At 43.1% G+C, this 23,881-nt stretch overlaps 1 protein-coding gene across 5 annotated transcripts in view; it reads left to right on the top strand.

Annotated features, from left to right (window-relative positions):
* SLC7A2 (solute carrier family 7 member 2) overlaps window positions 1-23,139 on the top strand; it is a 122,674-nt gene extending 99,535 nt beyond the window's left edge. For all 5 annotated transcript variants that reach the window (XM_040418786.1, XM_040418785.1, XM_040418789.1 and 2 more), the window contains exons 9-12: window positions 7,329-7,534; window positions 10,490-10,656; window positions 13,809-13,917; window positions 22,484-23,139. In XM_040418786.1, coding sequence (XP_040274720.1) covers window positions 7,329-7,534; window positions 10,490-10,656; window positions 13,809-13,917; window positions 22,484-22,677 — 676 coding nt within the window. In that variant the 3' untranslated portion in view covers window positions 22,678-23,139. The remainder of the gene's footprint in view (window positions 1-7,328; window positions 7,535-10,489; window positions 10,657-13,808; window positions 13,918-22,483) is intronic.
* Window positions 23,140-23,881: the final 742 nt, after the last annotated feature.

Below are 23,881 nucleotides of genomic sequence, written 5' to 3'. Positions count from 1 at the left end.
TAGCGTAGCATACTGCTTTATACTATCCATTAAAACGCAACAAGTACCTGATAGGCACCTGTTATACCAGTTATGAGTCAGTGGGGAGAAAAAAGCACCAAAACACATGTAATAACAAATTATATTATAACCGATAGCTAATGAGCTTCACAGCATTAGCATGATCTAAGGGGGCTCTTCCATCATTTCCAGTGACCCGATCAGAGACTGATTAAACTCTAAGGGTACTTTCACATTAGCGGCAGGGGACTCCGGCTGGCTGTTCCAGCAAGTGAACAGCCTGTCGGATCCGTCGTGCCGCCAGTTCACGTGTGCCCCCCGGACCTCCGCTCCGTCCCCATTGACTATAATGGGGATGGGGGCAGGGTTCCGGCAGGGTTCCGGCAGCCGCACAGCGGCGCACGGCGAGAGGCAGCCAGACTAAAAGTACTGCATGCAGTACTTTTAGTCCGGCTACCTCTCGCGGTGCGCTGCCGTGCTGCCACCGGAACTTCGCCCCCGCCCCCATTATAGTCAATGAAGACGGAGCGGAGGTCCATGAACTAGCGGCAGGACAGATACGACAGGCTGTTCACCCGCTGGAACAGCCAGCCGGAGTGCCGCCGCCGGAACTTCGCCCCCGCCCCCATTATAGTCAATGGGGGCGGGGGCGTGAACTAGCGGCAGGGTGGAGTCCCCTGCCGCTAGTGTGAAACTAACCTAAGCAGTCAGCCCTGGGGACCTAGAAAGGAATTAACAGGACCTGTCACCACAAAATGCAATGCAATCTGACAGCACCATGTTATAGAGCAGCAGGAGCTGAGCAGATTGATGTATAGTTTTGTGGGAAAAGATTCAGTAAAACCTGTAATTGTTACATTTACATCTCACCTTTTTCCAGCTCCTGTGAATACCTATCAGTACAGGAGGGGGGTGTTATCGGTGATTGACAGCATTGTGTGTATAAGTGTACAGTCGTGGCCAAAAGTTTTGAGAATTACATAAATATTGGAAATTGGAAAAGTTGCTGCTTAAGTTTTTATAATAGCAATTTGCATATACTCCAGAATGTTTTGAAGAGTGATCACATGAATTGCATAGTCATTCTTTGCCATGAAAATTAACTTAATCCCAAAAAATCCTTTCCAGTGCATTTCATTGCTGTCATTAAAGGACCTGCTGAGATCATTTCAGAAATCGTCTTGTTAACTCAGGTGAGAATGTTGACGAGCACAAGGCTGGAGATCATTATGTCAGGCTGATTGGGTTAAAATAGCAGACTTGACATGTTGAAAGGAGGGTGATGCTTGAAATCATTGTTCTTCCATTGTTAACCATGGTGACCTGCAAAGAAATGCGTGCAGCCATCATTGCATTGCATAAAAATGGCTTCACAGGCAAGGATATTGTGGCTACTAAGATTGCACCTCAATCAACAATTTATAGGATCATCAAGAACTTCAAGGAAAGAGGTTCAATTCTTGTTAAGAAGGCTTCAGGGTGTCCAAGAAAGTCCAGCAAGCTCCAGGATCGTCTCCTAAAGAGGATTCAGCTGCGGGATCGGAGTGCCACCAGTGCAGAGCTTGCTCAGGAATGGCAGCGAGGCGAAGACTTTTGGAAGATGGCCTGGTGTCAAGAAGGGCAGCAAAGAAGCCACTTCTCTCCAAAAAAAAAATCAGGGACAGATTGATCTTCTGCAGAAAGTATGGTTAATGGACTGCTGAGGACTGGGGCAAAGTCATATTCTCCGATGAAGCCTCTTTCCGATTGTTTGGGGCATCTGGAAAAAGGCTTGTCCGGAGAAGAAAAGGTGAGCGCTACCATCAGTCCTGTGTCATGCCAACAGTAAAGCATCCTGAGACCATTCATGTGTGGGGTTGCTTCTCATCCAAGGGAGTGGGCTCACTCACAATTTTTCCCAAAAACACAGCCATGAATAAAGAATGGTACCAAAACACCCTCCAACAGCAACTTCTTCCAACAATCCAACAACAGTTTGGTGAAGAACAATGCATTTTCCAGCATGATGGAGCACCGTGCCATAATAGCATGATAACTAAGTGGCTCGGGGACCAAAACGTTGACATTTTGGGTCCATGGCCTGCAAACTCCCCAGATCTTAATCCCATTGAGAACTTGTGGTCAATCCTCAAGAGGCGGGTGGACAAACAAAAACCCACTAATTCTGACAAACTCCAAGAAGTGATTATGAAAGAATGGGTTGCTATCAGTCAGGAATTGGCCCAGAAGTTGATTGAGAGCATGCCCAGTCGAATTGCAGAGGTCCTGAAAAAGAAGGGCCAACACTGCAAATACTGACTCTTTGCATAAATGTCATGTAATTGTCGATAAAAGCCTTTGAAATGTATGAAGTGCGTGTAATTATATTTCACTACATCACAGAAACAACTGAAACAAAGATCTAAAAGCAGTTTAGCAGCAAACTTTGTGAAAACTAATATTTGTGTCATTCTCAAAACTTTTGGCCACGACTGTACATAAGAGATAGCTGTCAGTCACTGATAACACCTCTCTCCTGTGCCGATATCTCTTTACAGGGCTGCAGATGTAAGTTTTACTGAATCTTTTCCCACAAAACTATATACGAATCTGCTCTGCTTCTCCTGCTCTATAACATGGTGCTTTCAGATTGCATAGCATTTTGTGGTGACAGGTCCTCTTTAAATAAGGCTGCTAAATAGTCATTCTTAAATTGAATAAAAAATATAATAAAACATGTCTTAAAAATAATTACATTAATTAAAAAAATTGTCACATAAAATACTAGTCCATATACATTATATAAAAACCAAAACATATTCACTCAGTAGGCATCCACATGACAGTACTAACCTGATGAATTAATTTAACAGATTACGGTATAGATTTCCAATGTTAAACATTAACAGCATAAAAACAAAAAAAAGGCAAAAATCTATTTTTCTGTATTTGTCCTTGTTAAGCTGCCTTCATATTTGTGGCACAGCTCTCCGGCAGGCTGTTCTCCGGATCCAGCATTGCTGGATGTTACTGGAATGTCTGCTGGCCCCATTGTCTATAATAGGGTCTGATGGACATCCGGCTGTTACACGGCAAATATGCTTGGAATTGGCATAATAAAAACTGCAGTACGCAACAGTTTTTGTCCGGCTGATTCCCAGCATTCTATGCCAGAACAGCCAGCCGGAGAGCTGTGCTGAAAATGGGAAGTAGCCTTAGTTATATAAGGGTGTACTGAGGTACTTGTTGGCTTTTTAGAGGTCATGATATGAAGATCTTTCCTTGCATTTCAGGTAGCCCTACACTTTAGACAGCTGTTGGCCAGACAGTCATTCAGCGGACAGCTATGTTTCACGACTCCCCATACTGTACACTTGCATGCTCAGCTGAATGTGCTCTTATTGCCTCATGCCCGACCACGCTTGTATTGCAGCCCACACTTGAACGGGTCCGCAATCCAGAATCAGTAGCGGAACTGAGGCACGGAACGCAGAGGGAGCACACTATTTTTTTGCGGTGCAGATGGATGACGAACCCATTCTAGTTGAATGGGTCTGTATCCGTCTGCGGCAACCGCACAGATGTTGCCCATGCATTGGGGACTTCAATGCATGGAATGGCTGGCACACGTTCATGTGCGTGAGGCCTAATTGGGAGACTGGAGTAAGCCATGGCCAGGAATCAGGAGGAACCCATACCAGTCATGCAGAAACCTAACGTGTATGGGCATCTTAAGTTTTGATCTAAGAATTGTATTACAGTAGAATTGCATCAGAGCCCTGTCTGAGCCCAATCTCCATATACTGTAGCTGGGTGATCCTGCCAAACTGGCCTTTAGACTTTTTCATTGGCTTATGTGCAAAGAGAATGAGGGGCTTAGTGCATATTTTTAAAAATTGTATACATTTTTGCAAATTGGTTTCAGTGTTGAGGACACATAGGTCCTTATTTATGTACGATGGCGCCCGCGCTGCCAGTGGAGACATGTCATCTATGACGAGGCGCAGGTCTTGTCCGAAATGATTTCATTCATTATTTATGCCTGTTTCTGATGTCAATAATGATGAATTAGCCAGGACTGACGGCTCTGACCTCACAACACCCATACTCCTCTCTCACGACGCCCGCTTTTTGCAGATTTGGTGAGATCAATGTAAAATGCAGATTTTGGGTAGAAAAATCGCAAATGCATTTGAAAGTCTAATATCCAGTGGATTTGCGACCTTTCTACTCCAATAAGAGGCATAAGGGGAATGATATATTCCCCCCAAAGTTTCCAATTTGATTTGTAGTCCTCATTTATAGAACTGCAGGGAGGTATCAGAGAGGCCCTTAATCATTAGCGTGCCGTCCCAGTCTTTTCAGTACAGTCTGATCCCATTATAGGATGACTGGAGTTACTGACCCATTCATGCTTTTGTGATCAGCTTTCTTTGCATTGGGTGGTCTAAATCTGCAAACTGTTAGTGAGGATTTTAGCAGAGAAGCTGAAATTGGCTTTTGCCGCACAGTCATGTGTCCGCTCTTAGCTATTTTTTTCATTCTATCAAGTCCTTCACTTCCACTTGGGAATTTGCCTTAACTGGCCTTACTGCTGCCCAGAGCTGTAGGAGATACCTACCAGCAACTGCTAAAGTAATAAATGATGGCCTGTAGAGAAAAACATTATTAACATCACATTTACAATCATCTTTTTTTACAGAAGAGTTTTGCAAATTTAAAGGGATCCTGTCACCACAAAATGCAATGTAATCTGCCAGCATCGTGTTATAGAGCAGTAGGAGCTGAGCAGTTTGATATGTAGTTTTGTGGGGAAAAAATTTGTAAAACCTGTAATTTATTCATTTATATCTCTGCTCTTTTTATGCAGTGGACGGAGCCACTCAGTGATTGACAGCTAACTCTGCATGAGTAAGCATACAGGGAAGGCTGTCAATCACTGATAGGACCGCCCACATGACTCTGATGCATAAAAAGGGCAGAGGTTTAAATGAATAAATTACAAGTTTTACTAATTCTTTTCCTACAAGACTATATATCAGTCTGCTCAGCTCGTCCTGATCTATAACATGCTGCCGGAGCATTGTACTGCATTTCATGGTGACAGTTTCCTTTTAAGTACAGATGTAGCAGAGACGAGTTATATATATATATATATAGGTATATACAACAGTATATAGATAGATAGATGATAGATACAGGTGAAACTCAAAAAATTAGAATATCGTGCAAAGTTCATTTATTTCAGTAATGCAACTTAAAAGGTGAAACTAACATATGAGATAGACTCATTACATGCAAAGGGAGATATTTCAATTTGGATGATTATGGCTTACAACTTACGAAATTCCAAAGTCTCAATCTCAGGTCCCCTTTTCTCAGGGGGTATGGATTAATTAGCTGACTAGAGTCTGACACTTTGAGCCTAGAATATTGAACCTTTTCACAAAATTCTAATTTTAGGCTGCATTAAAGAGGACCTTTCCCCGATTATTACACTATGAACTAACTATACAGACATGTAGAGCGGCGCCCGGGGATCTCACTGCACTTACTATTATCCCCGGGCGCCGCTCCGTTCTCCCGCTATGCCCTCCGGTATCTCCGCTCACTAAGTTATTGTAGGCGGAGATTCCAGTCACTAAGTTATGGTAGGCGGAGTCTGCCCTTGTTCTGCTCTAGCGCTGGCCAATCGCAGCGCAGAGCTCACAGCCGGGGAGGTTATTTTCTCCCAGGCTGTGAGCTCTGCAATGCGATTGGCCAGCGCTACAGAAGAACAAGGGCAGACTCCGCCTACCATAACTTAGTGAACGGAGATACCGGAGGGAATAGCGGGAGAACGGAGCGGCGCCCGGGGATAACAGTAAGTGCAGTGAGATCCCCGGGCGCCGCTCTCCATGTCTGTATAGTTAGTTCATAGTGTAATAATCGGTGAAAGGCCCTCTTTAATGCAATTCCTTTTAATTTGCATTACTGAAATAATACTGAATAAATTTTGCATGATATTCTGATATTTCGAGTTTCACCTGTAGATGGATAGATGGATAGATAGACAATGAAATTGTATCTAATCCACTACATTATCGGAGAAACTGGTGTCATCAAGACAACCCTTTTCCATATGCTGTTATGGCCTATAGACGTTATAAAGAGGGAGGCTGCCTCATGGGCTATCCTCTCACTCTGGAAGACCCAGCACATTCATGTAATTACATGTAATACAACATTTTCCTTTTCCGCAGCTTCTGTATGTATGTCTGCTTGTCCCGCAGCTGATTGTTAGACTGAAGTATTCTGTCCAGCCGACAGCTATTCCTCAAAACACATGCATGCCCTGCTTGGCTGAGTGTGCATGTGTTCTGAGTGGGGAGAGGAAGTTACTACCAGATGCCTCTAGCAGCGGATTATCCCCAGTGAGAACAAAGGTTTGTGGTTGTTGAAACCCAACATGCACAATCCTTGCTGCCCTTACGTCCTCCTTCAGGAGGGCGCTGAGACACCCCCATATACTAGATATTAGATCAGGGATGGCCAACCTGAGGCTCTCCAGATGTTGCAAAACTACAACTCCCAGCATGCCCAGACTGCCTACAGCTATCAGCCTACAGCAGGGCATGGTGGGAATTGTAGTTTTACAACAGCTGGAGAGCCACAGGTTGGCCGTGCCTGTATTAGATGGCCGGCAGGTCCTGCTGAAATCAGCAGGTTAGTCCAGTGTTGATCTAATATGTACACCTCTAGGGTCCATTCACACGTCCTTAAGTTTGAGTCCATGTCCATTCTGAAATTTTGCGAAAATAAATGCTGAACTATTCATTTCAATGGAAACTCAAATGATGTGGACAGCATACCATGTACTGTAGTTCTGTTCCGTTCCAATTTGCGGATCCACAAAAAAAAAAAATTGATTGTCCTACTTCATTCAGTTTTTTTTTTACTGTGATCATCATGGTCTTTCAAAAACGAACATTTTGTCACAATAATTGCCTAACGTACATGGGCCTTAGTACATAACCATGTTCCTCAGAGTCTTCTGCTCCATACTACATACATTATTGAACAGAGAAACATATACGAAACATGTATCTGTAAATCCCAGGATTGTATAGTATAAATTTCTTAACGCATATCTACTGGTCAGTTCAGAAAGGGGACAATGTCAGGGACAACAGGAATCAGGTGAAATGTAGGAAAACCCTGTAAATACTGCATGGGTATAGTAAGATGTAATGCTTGATGTTTGCTTATGATGCGAGCTAGCCTTTCACTCCTACATACTGCAATATCAATACTAGTAAAAGATACACAACTGCAAATCTTATCATGTTAACGTATTGATGTCTGTATAGGTACCAGCCCGGCCTCGGTTATGAGAAGCCTAAATGTGTTCCAGATAAAGAAATGCTGTCTGCATCAGAGAGAGAGTCAATGACGAACGAATCCCAAATCATTATCCTACAAGAACAGGGATTTAGCTTTCACTCCCTCCTGCACCCCCCCAGCGTACCGACAGAACAGTCTGCCTCTGTAGTCAGCTTTCTTGTGGGAATTCTGGGTAAGATCAACTATATGTATCTGTACAAGGGTTACGTCATATTGCCGATATCTAAGATTTTCCTTGGACTATTGCAGTAAAATCCAATGATCTTGTCTTCTCCCTTCTAATCACACAAGGGAGACCAGTATTCAACATCACATTGCCTTAGCCATAATTGGCCTAGGTCAGTGTTCAGCAACCTTCGGCACTCCTGCTGCTGTGAAACTACAACTCCCAGCATGCACTCTTGCTCAGTTCTTCTTGTAACTCCCATAGAAGTGAAGGAAGCATTCTTGGAAATGTAGTTTGAGAACAGCTGGAGTGCTGGAGGTTGCTTACCCTTGCCCTAGGTGACAGAGCAAGAGAAAATATGGTTTGATCTGTCACCTTGCTCCGCTTGATGCAGGTCAGAGCTGTTACTTGAAGTTCTTGAGCCCCAATATAAAATGTGTACCAGGATTTCAAAACCATTATGTGTCATGGAGGGACTATTGTGTTACTGCGACTTTTGTTGTATTAAGTGTGGACCTCATTCCTGCTCACCCTGGCTGTGACCATGGCTTAAAGCCCTATTACACCTACAGATTCTGCAGGCGATTGTCGGGAGGGAAGTGTTCCTTCCTGGCAATCGCCTGCTCGCTAGCGGAGGAGACCGTTGGCATTGCATGCAGCGATCTCCTCCTCAGTATGGGGAGGAGCAATTGCTAACCCTAACGGTTCATTCCCCTACTGAATCATTGCTTGCCGACGGCAGACTGTGATTACATGGCACGATCTGCCGCCAGCAAACGATTATTTTTAAACATGTTGAAAGACACCGGTGATCGCCGGCAGTATTACACTGCCAGATCATCGCTAACGAGCATGCAATGCTTGTTAGAGATGATCTTAGTGATTATCTGTAGGTATAATAGGACCTTTACAGCAGCATGACATGACTTGCCTTGAGTTCAGTTCTTAATGTAAAACTATCTAAAAATTCAATTTGTGTCACATCCGAGAGGGGAGAGGGAAATGAGTCACCACCAGTTACCAGTTTACATACAGTAGATTAGTCTTTATTTAATAGTGGCAGGGGCCGCGTGTCTTGCTCGAGACCCCTTTATTTTAGCTAGTTGTGAGAGGCCTCTGGATGACGTCAGAGTAGAGACTCCATATAAATACATTGGCTTCAATAATCTCTGCCTAATGCGTGATGTGAAATTGAAGCCTCATGCAGACAACAATATTTTGGGGCCATGTCCATCTGTGAGCTGTTCACATTCATGTGACCGGTCCGCAAATTATAGAACATGCCTTGTATTTTCCACTACTATAAGGAAATTGCGGCATGCACATTGACGGTATCTGTTGTTTGCAGATTCATGGTTTGCACACCACAAAATCAATATGATCATGTTCATGAGACCTAAAGGGAATGTGTCACCAGGAAATGACCTATTGTTTAAATCAAGTTTTTCTGTTAAACATATATATATATTATTTTTTTTGGTGATTTTTTAAAAATGTTTCAATGTCCTGATTTATATTTAAAAAATTTACCTAAAAACATGCAGTTTTCACACTGACCACTAGGTCAAGATCCCTGTTCTTTGACAGTAGCCACATGGGCCATAGACACAAGACTGAAGCTGACCACATTGGCTTCTATGGTAGAGTGACCATATTTTGGACACTTGGAGCCAAATGGTGGCATGGGGCGGACAGACACCTGCACTTTGCGGAAGGTGGGGGATGTAATTTCATGTAATTGTTGCTGCTCTTTTGGCTGTTGCTGTTTGTGTCTATTGTATGTATATGGCCAACCAATGCTGGCATGCAAGAAGGTGGATTATAAAGAGAAAGGCAAGGCCGATTCTAGGTTCTCATCTGCCTGAGGTAAAAAATCTCAATCCAACCCCTCCTTCCCAGCCCTACCACTAAAGACATATTTGGATGGACATTACATTTCGAACATACAGGAGAATACAGCACTACATAACTGTTCCATCCAGTGATGTCCCCTCTGATGTATTCTCTTTCCTCATCTTCTCCATTCAGACCAGACCGCATTGATAATTTCTTTCAGTCTCAGTTCTGCAGAGTTTACCCACCAGATATCTTAGGTTCCTAATCTCCTCAACACAGACAGTCCATCCTGGTGCCCCAACAGTGCCATCCTTCTGCTACCTCCAATACTGTGCCCACTTTGCTCCCCAAGGCCCCCAAATACTGTACTGCAGAAAAAATAGTGCCATACACAGTCCCCCACATAATAATAGTGCTCCCCAAAGTTCCACAAATAGTAATCATTCTCTCTCTTTATTAGTAATAGTTTGCCCAATAGTGATCCCTAATGCTTCCTTAGTAGCAATGCCCTCTATACTGAGCCCAGTAAAATAAATGCCCCCACAGTAGCCCAAGTAGTAATAATGTTACCATTGTGCCAGTATTTATAATGCCCCCTACAGTGCCCCCTCTAGTTCTAATGCTACCCTGCAGTAATAACCCCCCGGTAAAATAAAAAATTTCTAGGCATGCTCTATGACCTATGCAGAGGTCAGGAGGGAGTAGATAAGCTGTGATATCACCTATTTTTAATGGTGGATCCTGTGTTATCTATACAGGGGTGATATCTGGCATTAAAATTATGCAGAAAATTAAAACAAAAAGCGCCAAAATTAAAAAAAATATTCTATTTGATATAAAACGGGATTTAAACAATAGGTCATTTTCTGATGACACATTCCCTTCAAATTTCAGCAGTCCTATTTCATGAACTGACTTTCATAACCTGGAGGAGGAACTCCAATCTGAAATGGGGTTCTCCAAGTTGGACAGCCCCTTTAACATGTAAACAATATAAAAGCTTCAGTCAACTGATGAGTAAACTTCTCCTATTTTGGGTTTTACTGTACTTATGTGTTATAGATATTGAAGTCGATAAGAAGTAAAATAAATATTTTTTTCACCTGTTTTTTTTTTCTTTTGCAGCATTTATAATTTGTGGACTGAGTGTCCTGACAACATATGCAGTGGAAGCCATAGGAAATGTGGAGTCATGGAGTATCGCACTTCTTACTGTATTAATTTTACTCATCATATTCATTGTTTCAATCATCTGGAGACAACCTCAGAACCAGCACAAAATCACGTTTATGGTAAACACACACATTACTGCTCAGCACTGCATCTTACACTACCTTCTTTGTGTCTAGACATTAATGTACGGCTATAACTTATATCTGAGGGGGTGATGTCAAGTCCTTTGTGTATCCCTACCTTTTAATCTTATGACTTTACGTGGTGCCTTTCCTCTAGTTTTGGTTCTAGAAGTTTATAAATAAATTGACCTCTGGGCATACCCATTTAACAAGGGAATGGTAACATCCAGTTGGCAATTTATTTATAAATTTATAATAAGAATAATAGATGGACGGCACAACATACAATTAAAAGAAGGGATGCTCCAGAATAGTTTTTTTCATGGGATGCAAGTAGTTACTAAAACAGAAGTGTCAGGAGAGGTGACAATTCCTCTTTAAGGTCTCTTATTTCCAATATGTAAGGTGGTGGTCAAGGGTTCCCCTCCATAGGCCAATTGCACCACATAGCTTTCAATTTTGTTAGCATCAGGCTCTTCCCTAATGAATATTTCTACTGTCAGCTACCATGGTGGGACATGGTGGCAGCGTTACATACCGTTGCCCAGTGGTGTAGTTAGAAATTACTACCTTCCCCCCCTTAGCAATTTCTTTGTAACTCCATCCTCCAGTGCAACCCCCATGCTTGTGGCTAGTTAGCTGCTCCATCCATTTCCTAAAATGTTACTGTATAAATGTCATTGTATATACTGTTGAGAGGATCTGAAAATAACATCTTTTAGTCCTCCTCCTGGGTGGGCTCATTCTAAATTCAGGCCCCAAAACAGCCGCCTCCCCTGCTCTTCCCCTATAACTACACCCCTGCTGTTGCCCACAACTTCTTGAACCAGTGGACCTTGAAGTGCACAAAGAGTATGTGTGGAGCACTGTACAAACCAGCTGAATACAATATATCATAAATCATGCATGTCATACGTAGTATGATGTTTTTTATACATATATTATTATACTTCAGGGGGAAACATGACATTTACCTCCTCTTACAAATAACTTTAACTCCAAACCTAAATTCATAATGCAAATTCCTCATCCAGTTCCAATTCTTATTCTTCACTATCTGTAATGTCTACATTCAGTCCATAAAGCAAGTTCTCGTGCCATGTTCATGACCCAGGATAATATTATAATGTATTTATGTTTGAAATGTACCTTTCTAACTCCAGCCAAGTATACCATTTCTGTCCAACAGTAGTTAGCGGTTAGGTTCAAACCACACCTTTGCATCCTGTTGAAAGGTAATTGTTTTTTTGTTGGGGAAATGTACTATGAAAACAGGATGCAACAGGACACAACCGTGGTGCAGACTCCTCTTTTTGTCCTTTTGAGGAAGAGGATGCATATGGGACCTGCTTTTGTATTATAATAGTCAATGGCAACATTGTCTATCCTGTGGCATCCTGTTTAAAAGGTACCTTTTTTAACCCCTTAGTGACCACACATACGCCTTTTTACGGCGGTCACTAAGAGGCGGCGGGGAGCGGGGGCCTGGCTCTCACATGTTAACAGCCCGGACCGGCAATGGCGCCCGCCGCATGTAAAGTCCTGACAGAGGGAGCAGACTCCATCTGTGTCCCATCAGCACCCCACAAATGCGATCGCAGGGTGCCGATGTGTGTGAACGCTGGCTGGGGTCTCGTGTAGTCCCCAGACCAGCCTTGAGTCATTTCCAGCAGGCTGCGCCTCTCTGGCACCAGTCTGCTGGTCAATTTCAGAATCGCACGGATATTAAAATGCAATGCACTATAGGGATAATGCATTGCATTTTAAAATCAATCAGAATGTTGTCTGTTACAGTCCCCTTGTGGGACTATTAAAGAGAACCTGTCACTTCCAAAAACCACCCCAAGCTGCCAGCAGTACCTGAGAGTAGCCAGCAGTACCTGGTGATTATTTTCTTCCTGAAGGCAGATGCAGCAAAAGCTCTAAAAAGCGTTCTTATATCCCCTGCCCGTGCGATTTTCTAGTTATGCTTGAAGTCAAGGGGGCAGCGGCCTCCTTGCTTCAAGTCAAGGTAACCACGCCCCCTTCCCTGCCCCTTCGCCTGTGACTGACAGCCGGCTGTTCCACAAACCCAGCCGAACTCTGGTGCATAAGCGTTGTCAGTCACAACAAAGGGGCAGGGAAGGGAGCACGGTTACCTTGACTTGAAGCAAGGAGGCCGCTGCCCCTTTGACTTCAATCATGACTAGAAAATCGCGCGGGCAGGGGATAAAAGAACATTTTCAGAGCTTTTGCTGCATCTGCCTTCAGGAAGAAAATGATTGTCAGAAACACACTGCTCGCTACTCTCAGGTACTGCTGGCAGCTTGGGATGATTTTTGGAGGTGACAGGTTCCCTTTAAGTGGTAAAAAAACAAAAACATTTATTCAATTTAAAAAAAATCCCATAAAAAAAAATACGCTTTTCAATGAAAAAAATTGCAAAAAAAATCTCCCCCATATGTTTGGTATTGCTGCGTCCGTAACAACCCCTACTACACAAATATCATGTAAATTATCTCCTATGGTGAACACTGTAAAAAAAAATACAGAATTGCTCATTTATTCTTAGTTGCCACCGAAAAAACGTGATAATAAACGATCAAAAAGCACCATTTACTCCGATATGAACAAAAATAAAAAAGTTATAGGTCTTGGGAAGCGGCAATGCAAAAACATTTTTTTCTTTTTAAAAAAAGGGGTTTTATTGCTAAAAAAAGTAGTACAACGGAAAAAAATATATATTCATTTGGTATCACTGTAATCGTAGTGACCCAGAGAATAAAGATATTATGTTATTTTTTATACCGAAAAATTAATGCCATAAAATTTATAATGTAAAAACGCAGTGGCAGTATTGCTGTTTTTCCCATCTCTCTGCCAGAAAGAGTTAATAAAAGTTAATCAGAAAGTTATGTGTTCCCCAAAATGGCGCCATTAAAAACTACTTGTCCCGCAAAATACAAGTCCTCATAAAGCTATATAGACGGAAAATAAAAAAGTTATAGCTCTTGGAACGCGACGATGAAAAAAGGAAGAAAAGCGCTTGGTCAGTAAGGCCCAAAACAGGTCACTAAGGGGTTGATCAGTTGAATAACTGTGCCTCAAACATGTGGCTAGTCTTATAAGCTGTATCGACTCAAGTTATCTTTTTACCTTTTTCCGTACAGGTTCCACTTCTACCAGTTCTGCCGGTTTTCAGTGTCCTGGTAAATGTGTACTTAATGGTACAGCTGAGTGGTGACACGTGGATCAGATTTAGTATTTGGATGGCTCTTGGTAAGTAATACTATACTCTTATTTTTTACCTTAATATATATACACTGTATATATATACAGTACAGACCAAAAGTTTGGACACACCTTCTTATTCAAAGAGTTTTCTTTATTTTCATGACTATGAAGGCATCAAAACTATGAATTAACACATGTGGAATTATATACATAACAAACAAGTGTTAAACAACTGAAAATATGTCATATTCTAGGTTCTTCAAAGTAGCCACCTTTTGCTTTGATTACTGTTTTGCACACTATGGGCATTCTCTTGATGAGCTTCAAGAGGTAGTCCCCTGAAATGGTCTTCCAACAGTCTTGAAGGAGTTCCCTGAGATGCTTAGCACTTGTTGGCCCTTTTGCCTTCACTCTGCGGTCCAGCTCACCCCAAACCATCTCGATTGGGTTCAGGTCCGGTGACTGTGGAGGCCAGGTTATCTGGCGCAGCACCCCATCACTCTCCTTCATGGTCAAATAGCCCTTACTTTCAAAGTTTTCCCAATCTTTCGGCTGACTGACTGACCTTCATTTCTTTTTTTTTTTTTGTAAATTCTTTATTTAAGATTTTTCAATTTTTAACAACCCAAAGCATGGTGGACAATGGGACTGATAATGAATACAACTCATTAATAAAGCATGAGTACAGTAAATGACAAATGACAAGTCAAAAAATTATAAAACCCTACTCGGGAATACCACAATATCATGTGGAACAATAAAAAGCAAATTGAATCCGAAATCACTGTCACGAAATAAAGTAGACAAGGACAGGGGGGGACAGGGAAGGAAAGAACAAGGGTGGAGGGAAGGGAAAAGGGAAGGGGGACATCATACCCAAACCTGCACTCTCATTCAGATGCTATGAGTGTTTTTCCTTCCACCGATTCAAAGAAGTTCAACCAATGACTCCAGGTCTTGGTGAAACTTTTTTCAGTATGTCTCATTGATGAAGTGAGGTCTTCCATTCTCATAATCTCCTGAACTCTATTGATCCACATTGATATGGAGGGAGCAGATGATTGCCTCCATAGGCATGGGATGCAAGCTCTGGCCGCATTTACCAAGTGCCTTACCACAGACTTGTTGTAGGATGACAAAGGAATCTCGCACTGATGGAGCAGGAAAAAAGCAGGTGTCTTAGGGAGGGTATATGTAGTGAACTTAGAAGTAATTTCCCATACAGAGTTCCAAAATGCCGATAGAAGGGGACAAGACCAGAATATATGTAGTATTGTACCTCTCTCAGAGCCGCATCGCCAGCATAGGGGTGAGGTAGATGGGAATATGGAGTTAAGTCTAGTGGGGACCCTATACCAGGGTGACATGAGTTTGAAACCCGATTCCTGAATATTGCTGGCCATAGATGTTTTGTGAATGCACGTGAAAAGTCTTAACCGTTGGTCCGAAGAAAGTGTGATATCCAAGTCAGCTTCCCATTGAGAGACAAAGTTGGGAGGAGGTTGGTCTGGGGGAGATATTAGTAAGCCATATGCGCGGGAGAGGGTGCGTTTAGTCACTCCAGACTGCTCGCAGATGAACTCAAAGTCCGTCTTTTCACGAACGTACGTAGACGCAGGAGGGAGTGTAGACATGAAATGTGTGAGTTGTCTAGACTGCCAAGGATTGAGAGTAGACGTTCCTGATAACTCTGAGATCTGTTGAGGGATAAGCCATTGGTTTGAGGCAGTCAGATGATGGGCCCTAAATTTGTTACATCTTATTAATTCCTTAAAGGGACCGCGCTCTAGTCCTGGAGGGAATTGAGGATTGCCCAGAATAGGAAACATAGGAGAGGGGGATGGAGAGATACCCGGGTGATTTTGATTGCTGGCAAAGGCTTTCAAGGAGGGGCCTATAGTCGGATGTAGGCGTGCTTCCAATGGGGTCTGGGTGGACAACCAAGGAATGGCTGACAATGGAGTAATCAGAAAGGATTGCTCAACTGATACCCATTGTTTATAGGCTTGGTGACGACACCAATCTACTATCCTAAGAAGGTGTGAAGCCCTATGGTATGAGAGGAAGTCCGGGAGCCCAAGACCACCCTCAAGCTTGGGACGGAAGAGTATTGACCTAGCTATCCTAGATGGTTTACCTGCCCATATGAAATGTGTCAACATTTTCAGAAGAGTATGGAAGAAGAGTCTGGGGATGTGGATCGGTAGGGCTTGGAAGAAAAATAGAATTTTTGGCAGGACATTCATTTTAAAAATAGATATCCTTCCAAACCAAGAGAACGTTCCAATATTCCACCTGTCTAGATCTGTTTTTATATTCCGGAGAAGAGGCGGGTAGTTGACCTGATATAGTTCCGAGAGTGTGGGGGTAAGTAAAATCCCTAGATATTTTAGAGATGACCGAGCCCATTTAAATGGAAAGTTCTCTGAAATAGATTGGACCGTAGAAGGGGGAAGAGTTATGTTTAAAGCTTCGGATTTTTTATAATTAATTTTAAAGTTCGAGAGGTAAGCATATATTTTTAGTTCCTGCAAGAGGTTTGGGAGGGTAACCCTGGGGTTGGTGAGAAAGAACAGAAGATCATCAGCGTAAGCTGCAACCTTGTGCGATGTCTCATGAATCCGTAGCCCTGAAATATCGGGGTTCCCCCTTATATGACACAGAAGCGGCTCGAGACAAATCACGAAAATTAAAAGGGAAAGGGGACAGCCCTGCCTTGTTCCATTGCGAATGGACAGAGGCATGGAAAACTGGCCATTCACCTTAACCACTGCCGTGGGGTTGGAATAAAGATTAGTAATCCGGGCCATCATTTTGTCCCCCATTCCCACGCAACGTAGAGTTTCAAACATAAATTCCCAATTAACCCTATCGAACGCCTTTTCGGCATCGGTAGATAGGAATAAAGTTGGGGTCTTAGAAGTGACGGCTTGGTAGATCATGTTAATTGCTCTTGTAGTACTATCACGGGCTTCCCTAAGGGGTAAAAAACCTGTTTGATCTAGATGGATTAGTTTTTGGAAATGTGGTAGAAGGCGAGTGGCAAGAATTTTAGAAAATAACTTTAGATCTACATTGATCAGGGAAATGGGACGGTAGTTTTGGCAATGAGAGGGATCTTTCCCTTCCTTGGGGACTACTGTGATGTGAGCTCTAAGAGTGTCATTTGGAAGAGTGCGGGCCCTATCTAACGAGTTAAAGGCAGCAATAAAATGATCAGGCAAAATGTCCTTAAATTGCTTATAGTAGGAGAGCGTGAGTCCGTCCGGACCAGGAGCCTTCCCAGTTTGGGAGTTTTTAATAGCTGCCTGTAACTCATATAATGATATGGGTGACTCCAAGTCAGAAACCGCTTCTGGGGGGAGAGATGGTAAGCCTGCAGATTCAAGATAAGCTTTCACTGAGGGCTTGAATTCAGGGCTAACGGATTGATGAGAGTCGTCTAGATTGTACAGGGTGTGATAATATGATCTAAATGCTTCTGTTATTTCCTTCGGGAGAGAGGTCTTTCTACCAGAAGTGAGTGACATATGGGGGACAAAGGAGCGTAATTTGGTCTTTTGCAAAGCCCGTGCAAGGGTTCTACCTGGTTTGTTACCATGTTCGTAATAATGCCTACGGCACTTAGTTAAGGTCGCTTTGGCTTTTGAAAGACATAAAGAGCGAACCTGATCTCTCAGCTGGGTAAGTTCCGCTCCCAGCTGCAAGTCCAGAGTCCGCTTATGCTGCTGTTCTATCTCGTGGATGCGCGATAGAAGAGTAGATATCTTTGCTGCTCTTTCCTTTTTCAAACGGGACCCTAGTTTAATAAAAGAGCCTCTGATAAAACATTTATGGGCTTCCCAAATGGTAAGGGGGTCGCTATCGGGAGTCACATTATTCACAAAATACTCGGCCAGGTCTCTCCGGACTTCAGAGGTGACCTGGAGGTCTTGGAGAAGTGAGTCATTTAATTGCCAGTGCCAGGCTCTGGGTTGATGAGTCGGGAAGGAGATGGATATGGAGACTAGGGCGTGGTCAGAGAAGGTAATGTGGTCAATCTCTGCTTTGGAGAGAAGGTCTAGACTAGCATGGTTCAGGAGGAAGTAATCTAATCTGGAGTAGGAGTTGTGGGGGTGGGAAAAGAATGTGTAGTCTCGGGATGTTGGATAGAGGATACGCCAGGCATCAGCGAGTTGGTGGGAAAACAAGAGCTCCTTGAGTTTGGTAATGGCGGAAAGAGGGAAGGAAACTTGGCCCTTGGAGGAGTCCACGCGAGGATTCAGGACAATATTAAAATCTCCTCCCAGAATCAAAAGACCCTCCGTGAACTCCTCCAAGGCCCTGAGGGTCTTAGATAAAAAACCCACCTGACCATTGTTAGGGGCATAGACTGATGCCAATGTAACCTTATAACCGGCTAAGTTACCCTTTAAGAATAGATACCTGCCTGCCCCATCAGTGCGAGAGTCGATCAGGTTCCACGAGATAGTGTTGGAGACGAGAATGGAGACACCTTTTGTCTTGGTATCAGGATCAGTGCTATGGTAGGCATGTGGAAAACGTCTGTCCGAGAGCTTTGGAGTAGAAGAGGAACGGAAATGCGTTTCCTGGATGAACGCTACATGTGCACGTTTCTTCCAGAGGAGACGCAGTAGAGACGATCTTTTTTCCGGTAAGTTCAACCCCTGTACATTAAGGGAGACCAATAAAACATCAGACATGTTTCAACAATCAGAGAACAAATATCAACAAAATATCTCAGTGAGAGTGAGGAGTGCTGACAGCCGGGATAGGAGGAGGCGAGGATAGGGGATGAGGAAAGTGGGAAGGAGGGAAGGTGGAAATCTAGCCCTCAGTCGAGGGACGAACACCTAACAAGGTATAAGTAACTGCGAGTATCCCGTCTAGTAGAGTTTACGAAGACAGGAATTCACAGTGCCCTAGTGGGGGAGGAGGAACAGATGGCGTCTTCTAAAGAAAAATGAAAACATAACACACGGAAAGCCATCCGTGACCAGAAACAAAAAAGTATGAACATAATTGCATCTCAAAGACCCCTTCCCCTGAGATTGTGGCATTTTGACTGGGGAGGATAGAGGAGGGTAGTGATAGGAGTAGAAACTCCCCAGAGAGAGGGAGAGGAGTTAGCACAGGGGAAAGACAAAAAGCACTTGAGAGGAGATATTAGGACTATCATAAGACCATAGGAATCCATGACAAATGAAAAGACATGGAGAGCGACTCAGTCGAGCCAACTTCAATAATACAAACAAAGAGTCTCAGCAGAAAAGGCCAGCAACGGAGGATCAGCGAGGAGGTGGAGGAAGACGTCGTGGAGGTTGGTATTGTGATCTGGAAAGATGGTCGCGGTGCGAGCTGGAACGGCCTGGAGATGCCCGCCTCGGGGAGGTGGATGACATTCTTTGCGGGAAATCCGGATCTTGTGGCAGACCTTGTAGAAAAGGAGGCAATGTCCAGTCAGGAACTGTGAAGGGACGGACGTCGAGGAATCTGAACAGTTCCTGTAGGTCAGCCGGAGAACGGACCTGCATTGATTGGCCGTTAGAGTACCGGACAATAATATGAAATGGATGACCCCAGCGGTAGGATGCTCCTGCGTCTTTAATTGCTTCTAACAGGGGCCTGACCATTCTTCGCATCGATAAGGTTAGGCGGGATACATCAGGCAGGATAGTAATCGGTGTTTCTTCAAAGTAGAGCTCCTTCTTTTCCCAAGCTTTGCGTAGGATACGTTCTTTGATTGTGTAAAAATGAACCCGACATATGACATCTCGTGGTCTCTCCACATCACGATTTCTGGGTCCTGCGGTTCTGTGAACTCTGTCAAGCTCAATCTTGGTTTGAGGAGGATTGTCCAAAACTGAGTTAAAAATGTCGACCACGGTGGAGTATAGCTGGTCGTTGGGAATAAATTCTGGGATGTTACGGAGCTTAATATTATTCCGGCGGCCTCTATTTTCCACGTCGTCGAGGTGTAGAGAGAAGTCCTGCATTTGAGAAGTATGTGCAGATAGTATCTCTGAGTGGGAATGAACCATAGAGGCAGTATTTTCATAGCGATTTTCTAGCGAGGATAAGCGGTCATCTAGTTGATGGACGTCATCTCGGACCGCTTGTATGGCCTGAGCCTGTTTGTTCTCAATACGGGCCACCTGTGCCTCCAGATCAGATTTCGTCGGCAGAGCCCTTATCATTTCCCACAGTTCTGCCAGCGTGCGGTCAATGGAGGGTGGGGGTAAGGGGGACCCCTGTGGCTCTTCTGAGTGCTGCGTCAGCGTAGAAAAGATGACCGGTATACTCTGGCTGGGGGATTGGGAAACTGGAACGGGCCCCATGTGACCCTGAGTGTGGGTAGCGGATACCAAGGGTGGCACCTTATCTCCCATAGAACCCCTTGGGGAGCTGGTAGCAGGGGAGTTCATATAAGCAGAGTCCCTTTCCAGAGGCTGCCCAGGCTCAGTCGTATTTCGACCTGCCGCGCAAGGAGAGGCGGCAACAGCCCGCAGGCCTTCCTTTTCAGTAGGCCCCAAAATGGCCTGAGTGACGGTACCTGCGTAATCCGGCTGGAGCGATGCAGCTTGGCGCCATGGAGGATTCGGACAGGCATCTGGATTCATCAAGGTAGGAGCCGTGTAATAGGTGGTTGCACTGCCCGGGTGCCGATCCTGTGTGCGGGCGGGCTCCGCTGCTGGCGCCATTGAAAACGGCTGCGCTGCTGGGCGTAGAGATGCTGGAGCTGCGGCCATTGCGGGTGAGTCACCGCCACCTTGTTGGTTGGAGCGGAGGAAGCGGCCGATAGATTGTTCAGGAGGGACCGCGGACTGACTCTTCGATCGTCTCCCTTTAGTCATGGCCAGGAAAGGCAGGTAGGGAAGCGGTCTTTTTAGGTTCTCCTGAGGCTGGTCACGGAGCTCTCCTAACTCACGTCTTCACGCCGCCATGCCGAAGCCACGCCCCCCCCGACCTTCATTTCTTAAAGTAATGATGGCCACTCGTTTTTCTTTACTTAGCTGCTTTTTTCTTGCCATAATACAAATTCTAACAGTCTATTCAGTAGGACTATTATCTGTGTATCCACCTGACTTCTCCTCAACGCCACTGATGGTCCCAACCCCATTTATAAGGCAAGAAATCCCACTTATTAAACCTGACATGGCACACCTGTGAAGTGAAAACCATTTCAGGGGACTACCTCTTGAAGCTCATCAAGAGAATGCCAAGAGTGTGCAAAGCAGTAATCAAAGCAAAAGGTGGCTACTTTGAAGAACCTAGAATATGACATATTTTCAGTTGTTTCACACTTGTTTGTTATGTATATAATTCCACATGTGTTAATTCATAGTTTTGATGCCTTCAGTGTGAATCTACAATTTTCATAGTCATGAAAATAAAAAAAACTCTTTGAATGAGAAGGTGTGTCCAAACTTTTGGTCTGTACTGTATATATATATATTTTTTTTTTTTATCGATTCACAAGTCCATTATAAATTGTCCTATGCCAAGCCAGCAGTTTGGACTTAAAGGTTGACACCCATCACAATCCAGAAACTTGAGTTTTCAGAAATATCCAATAATAGCTTATTTTCTTTGTGACTTCTGTTACCCTTGGCTTGGGGTGAATTATCAGATCTCAGTACACTACTGTCCAGCCAAACTCAGTGGCTGGACAATTGTATACTAAGATTTACCCAGGGGAGCAAAGAATGAGGATCCCTTTTGATGTCGGGAGACAGTTATGGCTGCCATCATACTTATTGGACTATTGGCTTAACCAGTTAAAAAAATCAAGTTAGAATAACATTGATAGACTCCGCGTGGCTATTTTTATCTTCAAAGGTGACTGGCAGGTGCTGTTTGGTCTGCTTTACCTATCTCTGTCTCTGCCACGAAGAAAAATGTCAGCCAATGAATCACTTTCTTTGAAAAACTCAAAGAAAGAAAAAGTGACCAAAAGTTCACTTATTCTAACATTTCTGCATTGTGAGTCCTGCAAACATCATCTCCAGATTTTAAGCTGGCCACAAACATGAGATAATTGTTGGCCGAAACCCATGATCCCAACAGTATTTTCCTGATTATTACCATTTCATTTTTTAAATCCAAATGTCTACAGGCTATCAGGTTGTCAGAAGAATGATTTACCATGCTGGATTTTGCATCCGGTAGTTGATTATAATCTGAAGTCTATGTTATAAAAGGCTGATTTCCAGCATCTGATGATCTTGGTCTGTACTTGGTCTTATATGTTTATATTCTATCTATCGGTTTCTATTTCATGCTCTTGGTCAGTGTAGGCTTTATGAAATCGCATGACTATGATTCATGTCTACAGTATAGGAGGCTTAGGAGTTGGAGCTAACCACACAGATTTTTTACTTTTTCTCTTTTCTTTAATTCAATGTAAAAATGAAGGAACATTTTAGAATTTTAGGATTTACGATTCTTCTTGTGAATCAGAATGTGTCATTGGAAACTTAATTTTACAGTATATTAACAAGTATGTCACCTACATGTAATGTTTCTTCATTATATAGTATGTCTTTATATGCACTCATGAACACAGTTTAGTGCACAACTTATTTTATACCAATTTTCACTTCTTTTGAAGGTCTTCTGATTTACTTTGCTTACGGCATAAGAAATAGTTTAGAAGGCAAACCCAAAAAACATGACGAAGAGGATGAAGATGGTGACTCTGACAACAGTGTAACTGAAGAGAAAATGGCAGCAAAGGAAAACGAAGAGGAAAACGCAAAGGAAAGTGATCATTTTATTTTACACGAAAGGACAAGTGAATGCTAGGGAGATCGGCACTGTGAGAAGATGTAAGATGCACCATTCATTCAAGCCACACACTGTACCTGCTTTAGGTTATGTTATCCATTATTTGAAATGAAACGTACTGTGCACAATGTGGTGGGATGCCAGAAGATGAGAGTCAGAAGAAGCTCTGCTGTATGGATCCATGTGTTCTCCCAAAAACAACTACCGTACTTTCTAGATTTTCCAAGTCTCCTAACAAGAGGAGCTTGAGGCCTTGCTGCTACATTGCTTTATTTTGTATCCGCATGTCTTAAGATGTGTATGCTTCTCACTGATTGCATCTAGAGTGAAATGTGCAACCAGAACCTCAACCTGCAATTTAAATATTTTTTTTTTTAGATTGGGCAGTAGGCCACATTCCTGAATTTCCTTTTATTTTCAGTAAAATTCAAAATGTAGTTTATCTTTATTTTTTTGGTAACCAACAGCATTCATGAGATCAGCAGCCATTTTTGAGAGAACTTTGCAGTGGACACAGTGTCTTAATATACAGTAACGTGTATCATATACATCACCTTCAAAGGGCTTTTCTAGGACTTTAATATTGTTGACCTATCTTTAGCAGATGATATCAATGATATTGGCTGGAGTTCGACTCCCAGTATACCTGACAATGAGCTAATTGAAGAGAATACAACTCACTGGAGTCAGACACAGCTCCAAACACCACGTAGTGGCCGGTTATGGTTACTGCAGCTCAGTCCCATACTAGTGAATGGTTATTCACATATTTATAACCTCTTTGAGACAGCCACCCAACATTGCAATAAAAACTGGTCTTCTAGAGGATTTGTCCTCTCTAAGAAGATGGTCAGGATGCATAGTGTATGATAGCAGAATATCATTCATAGGAAATCTAGTCTAGATAAAAGGGTAGTCTTTATTAAATAGGTGGTCTTTTTTAAGTGTGTGTATATATTGTTAACAGGGCAGAAATGGCCTTACTCCTTAGCCTATTCGTATTCCTTTTGCCATATGGCCACACACATTACATAGATTTTGACCACCAATTAAAGTTAGAATATTACAACAATACTATAAAAGCTCAGGGTAATTTCATGTTAGTATAATCATTGTTGTCATAGATGAGCCCAGAAACCTTATTAGTCCTCAGGAGAGTGAGAGACTCCTTTAGTATTTTAGTATTCCCTTAAAGGATCTTAAAGGGGTTGTACAGGATTGG

This window comes from Bufo bufo, chromosome 2 (genome assembly GCF_905171765.1).
Source record: "Bufo bufo chromosome 2, aBufBuf1.1, whole genome shotgun sequence".
Taxonomy (NCBI): Eukaryota; Metazoa; Chordata; class Amphibia; order Anura; family Bufonidae; genus Bufo; species Bufo bufo.
Note: the sequence above shows the minus strand (reverse complement) of the source record. Positions and strands in the feature narration are given on the sequence as shown.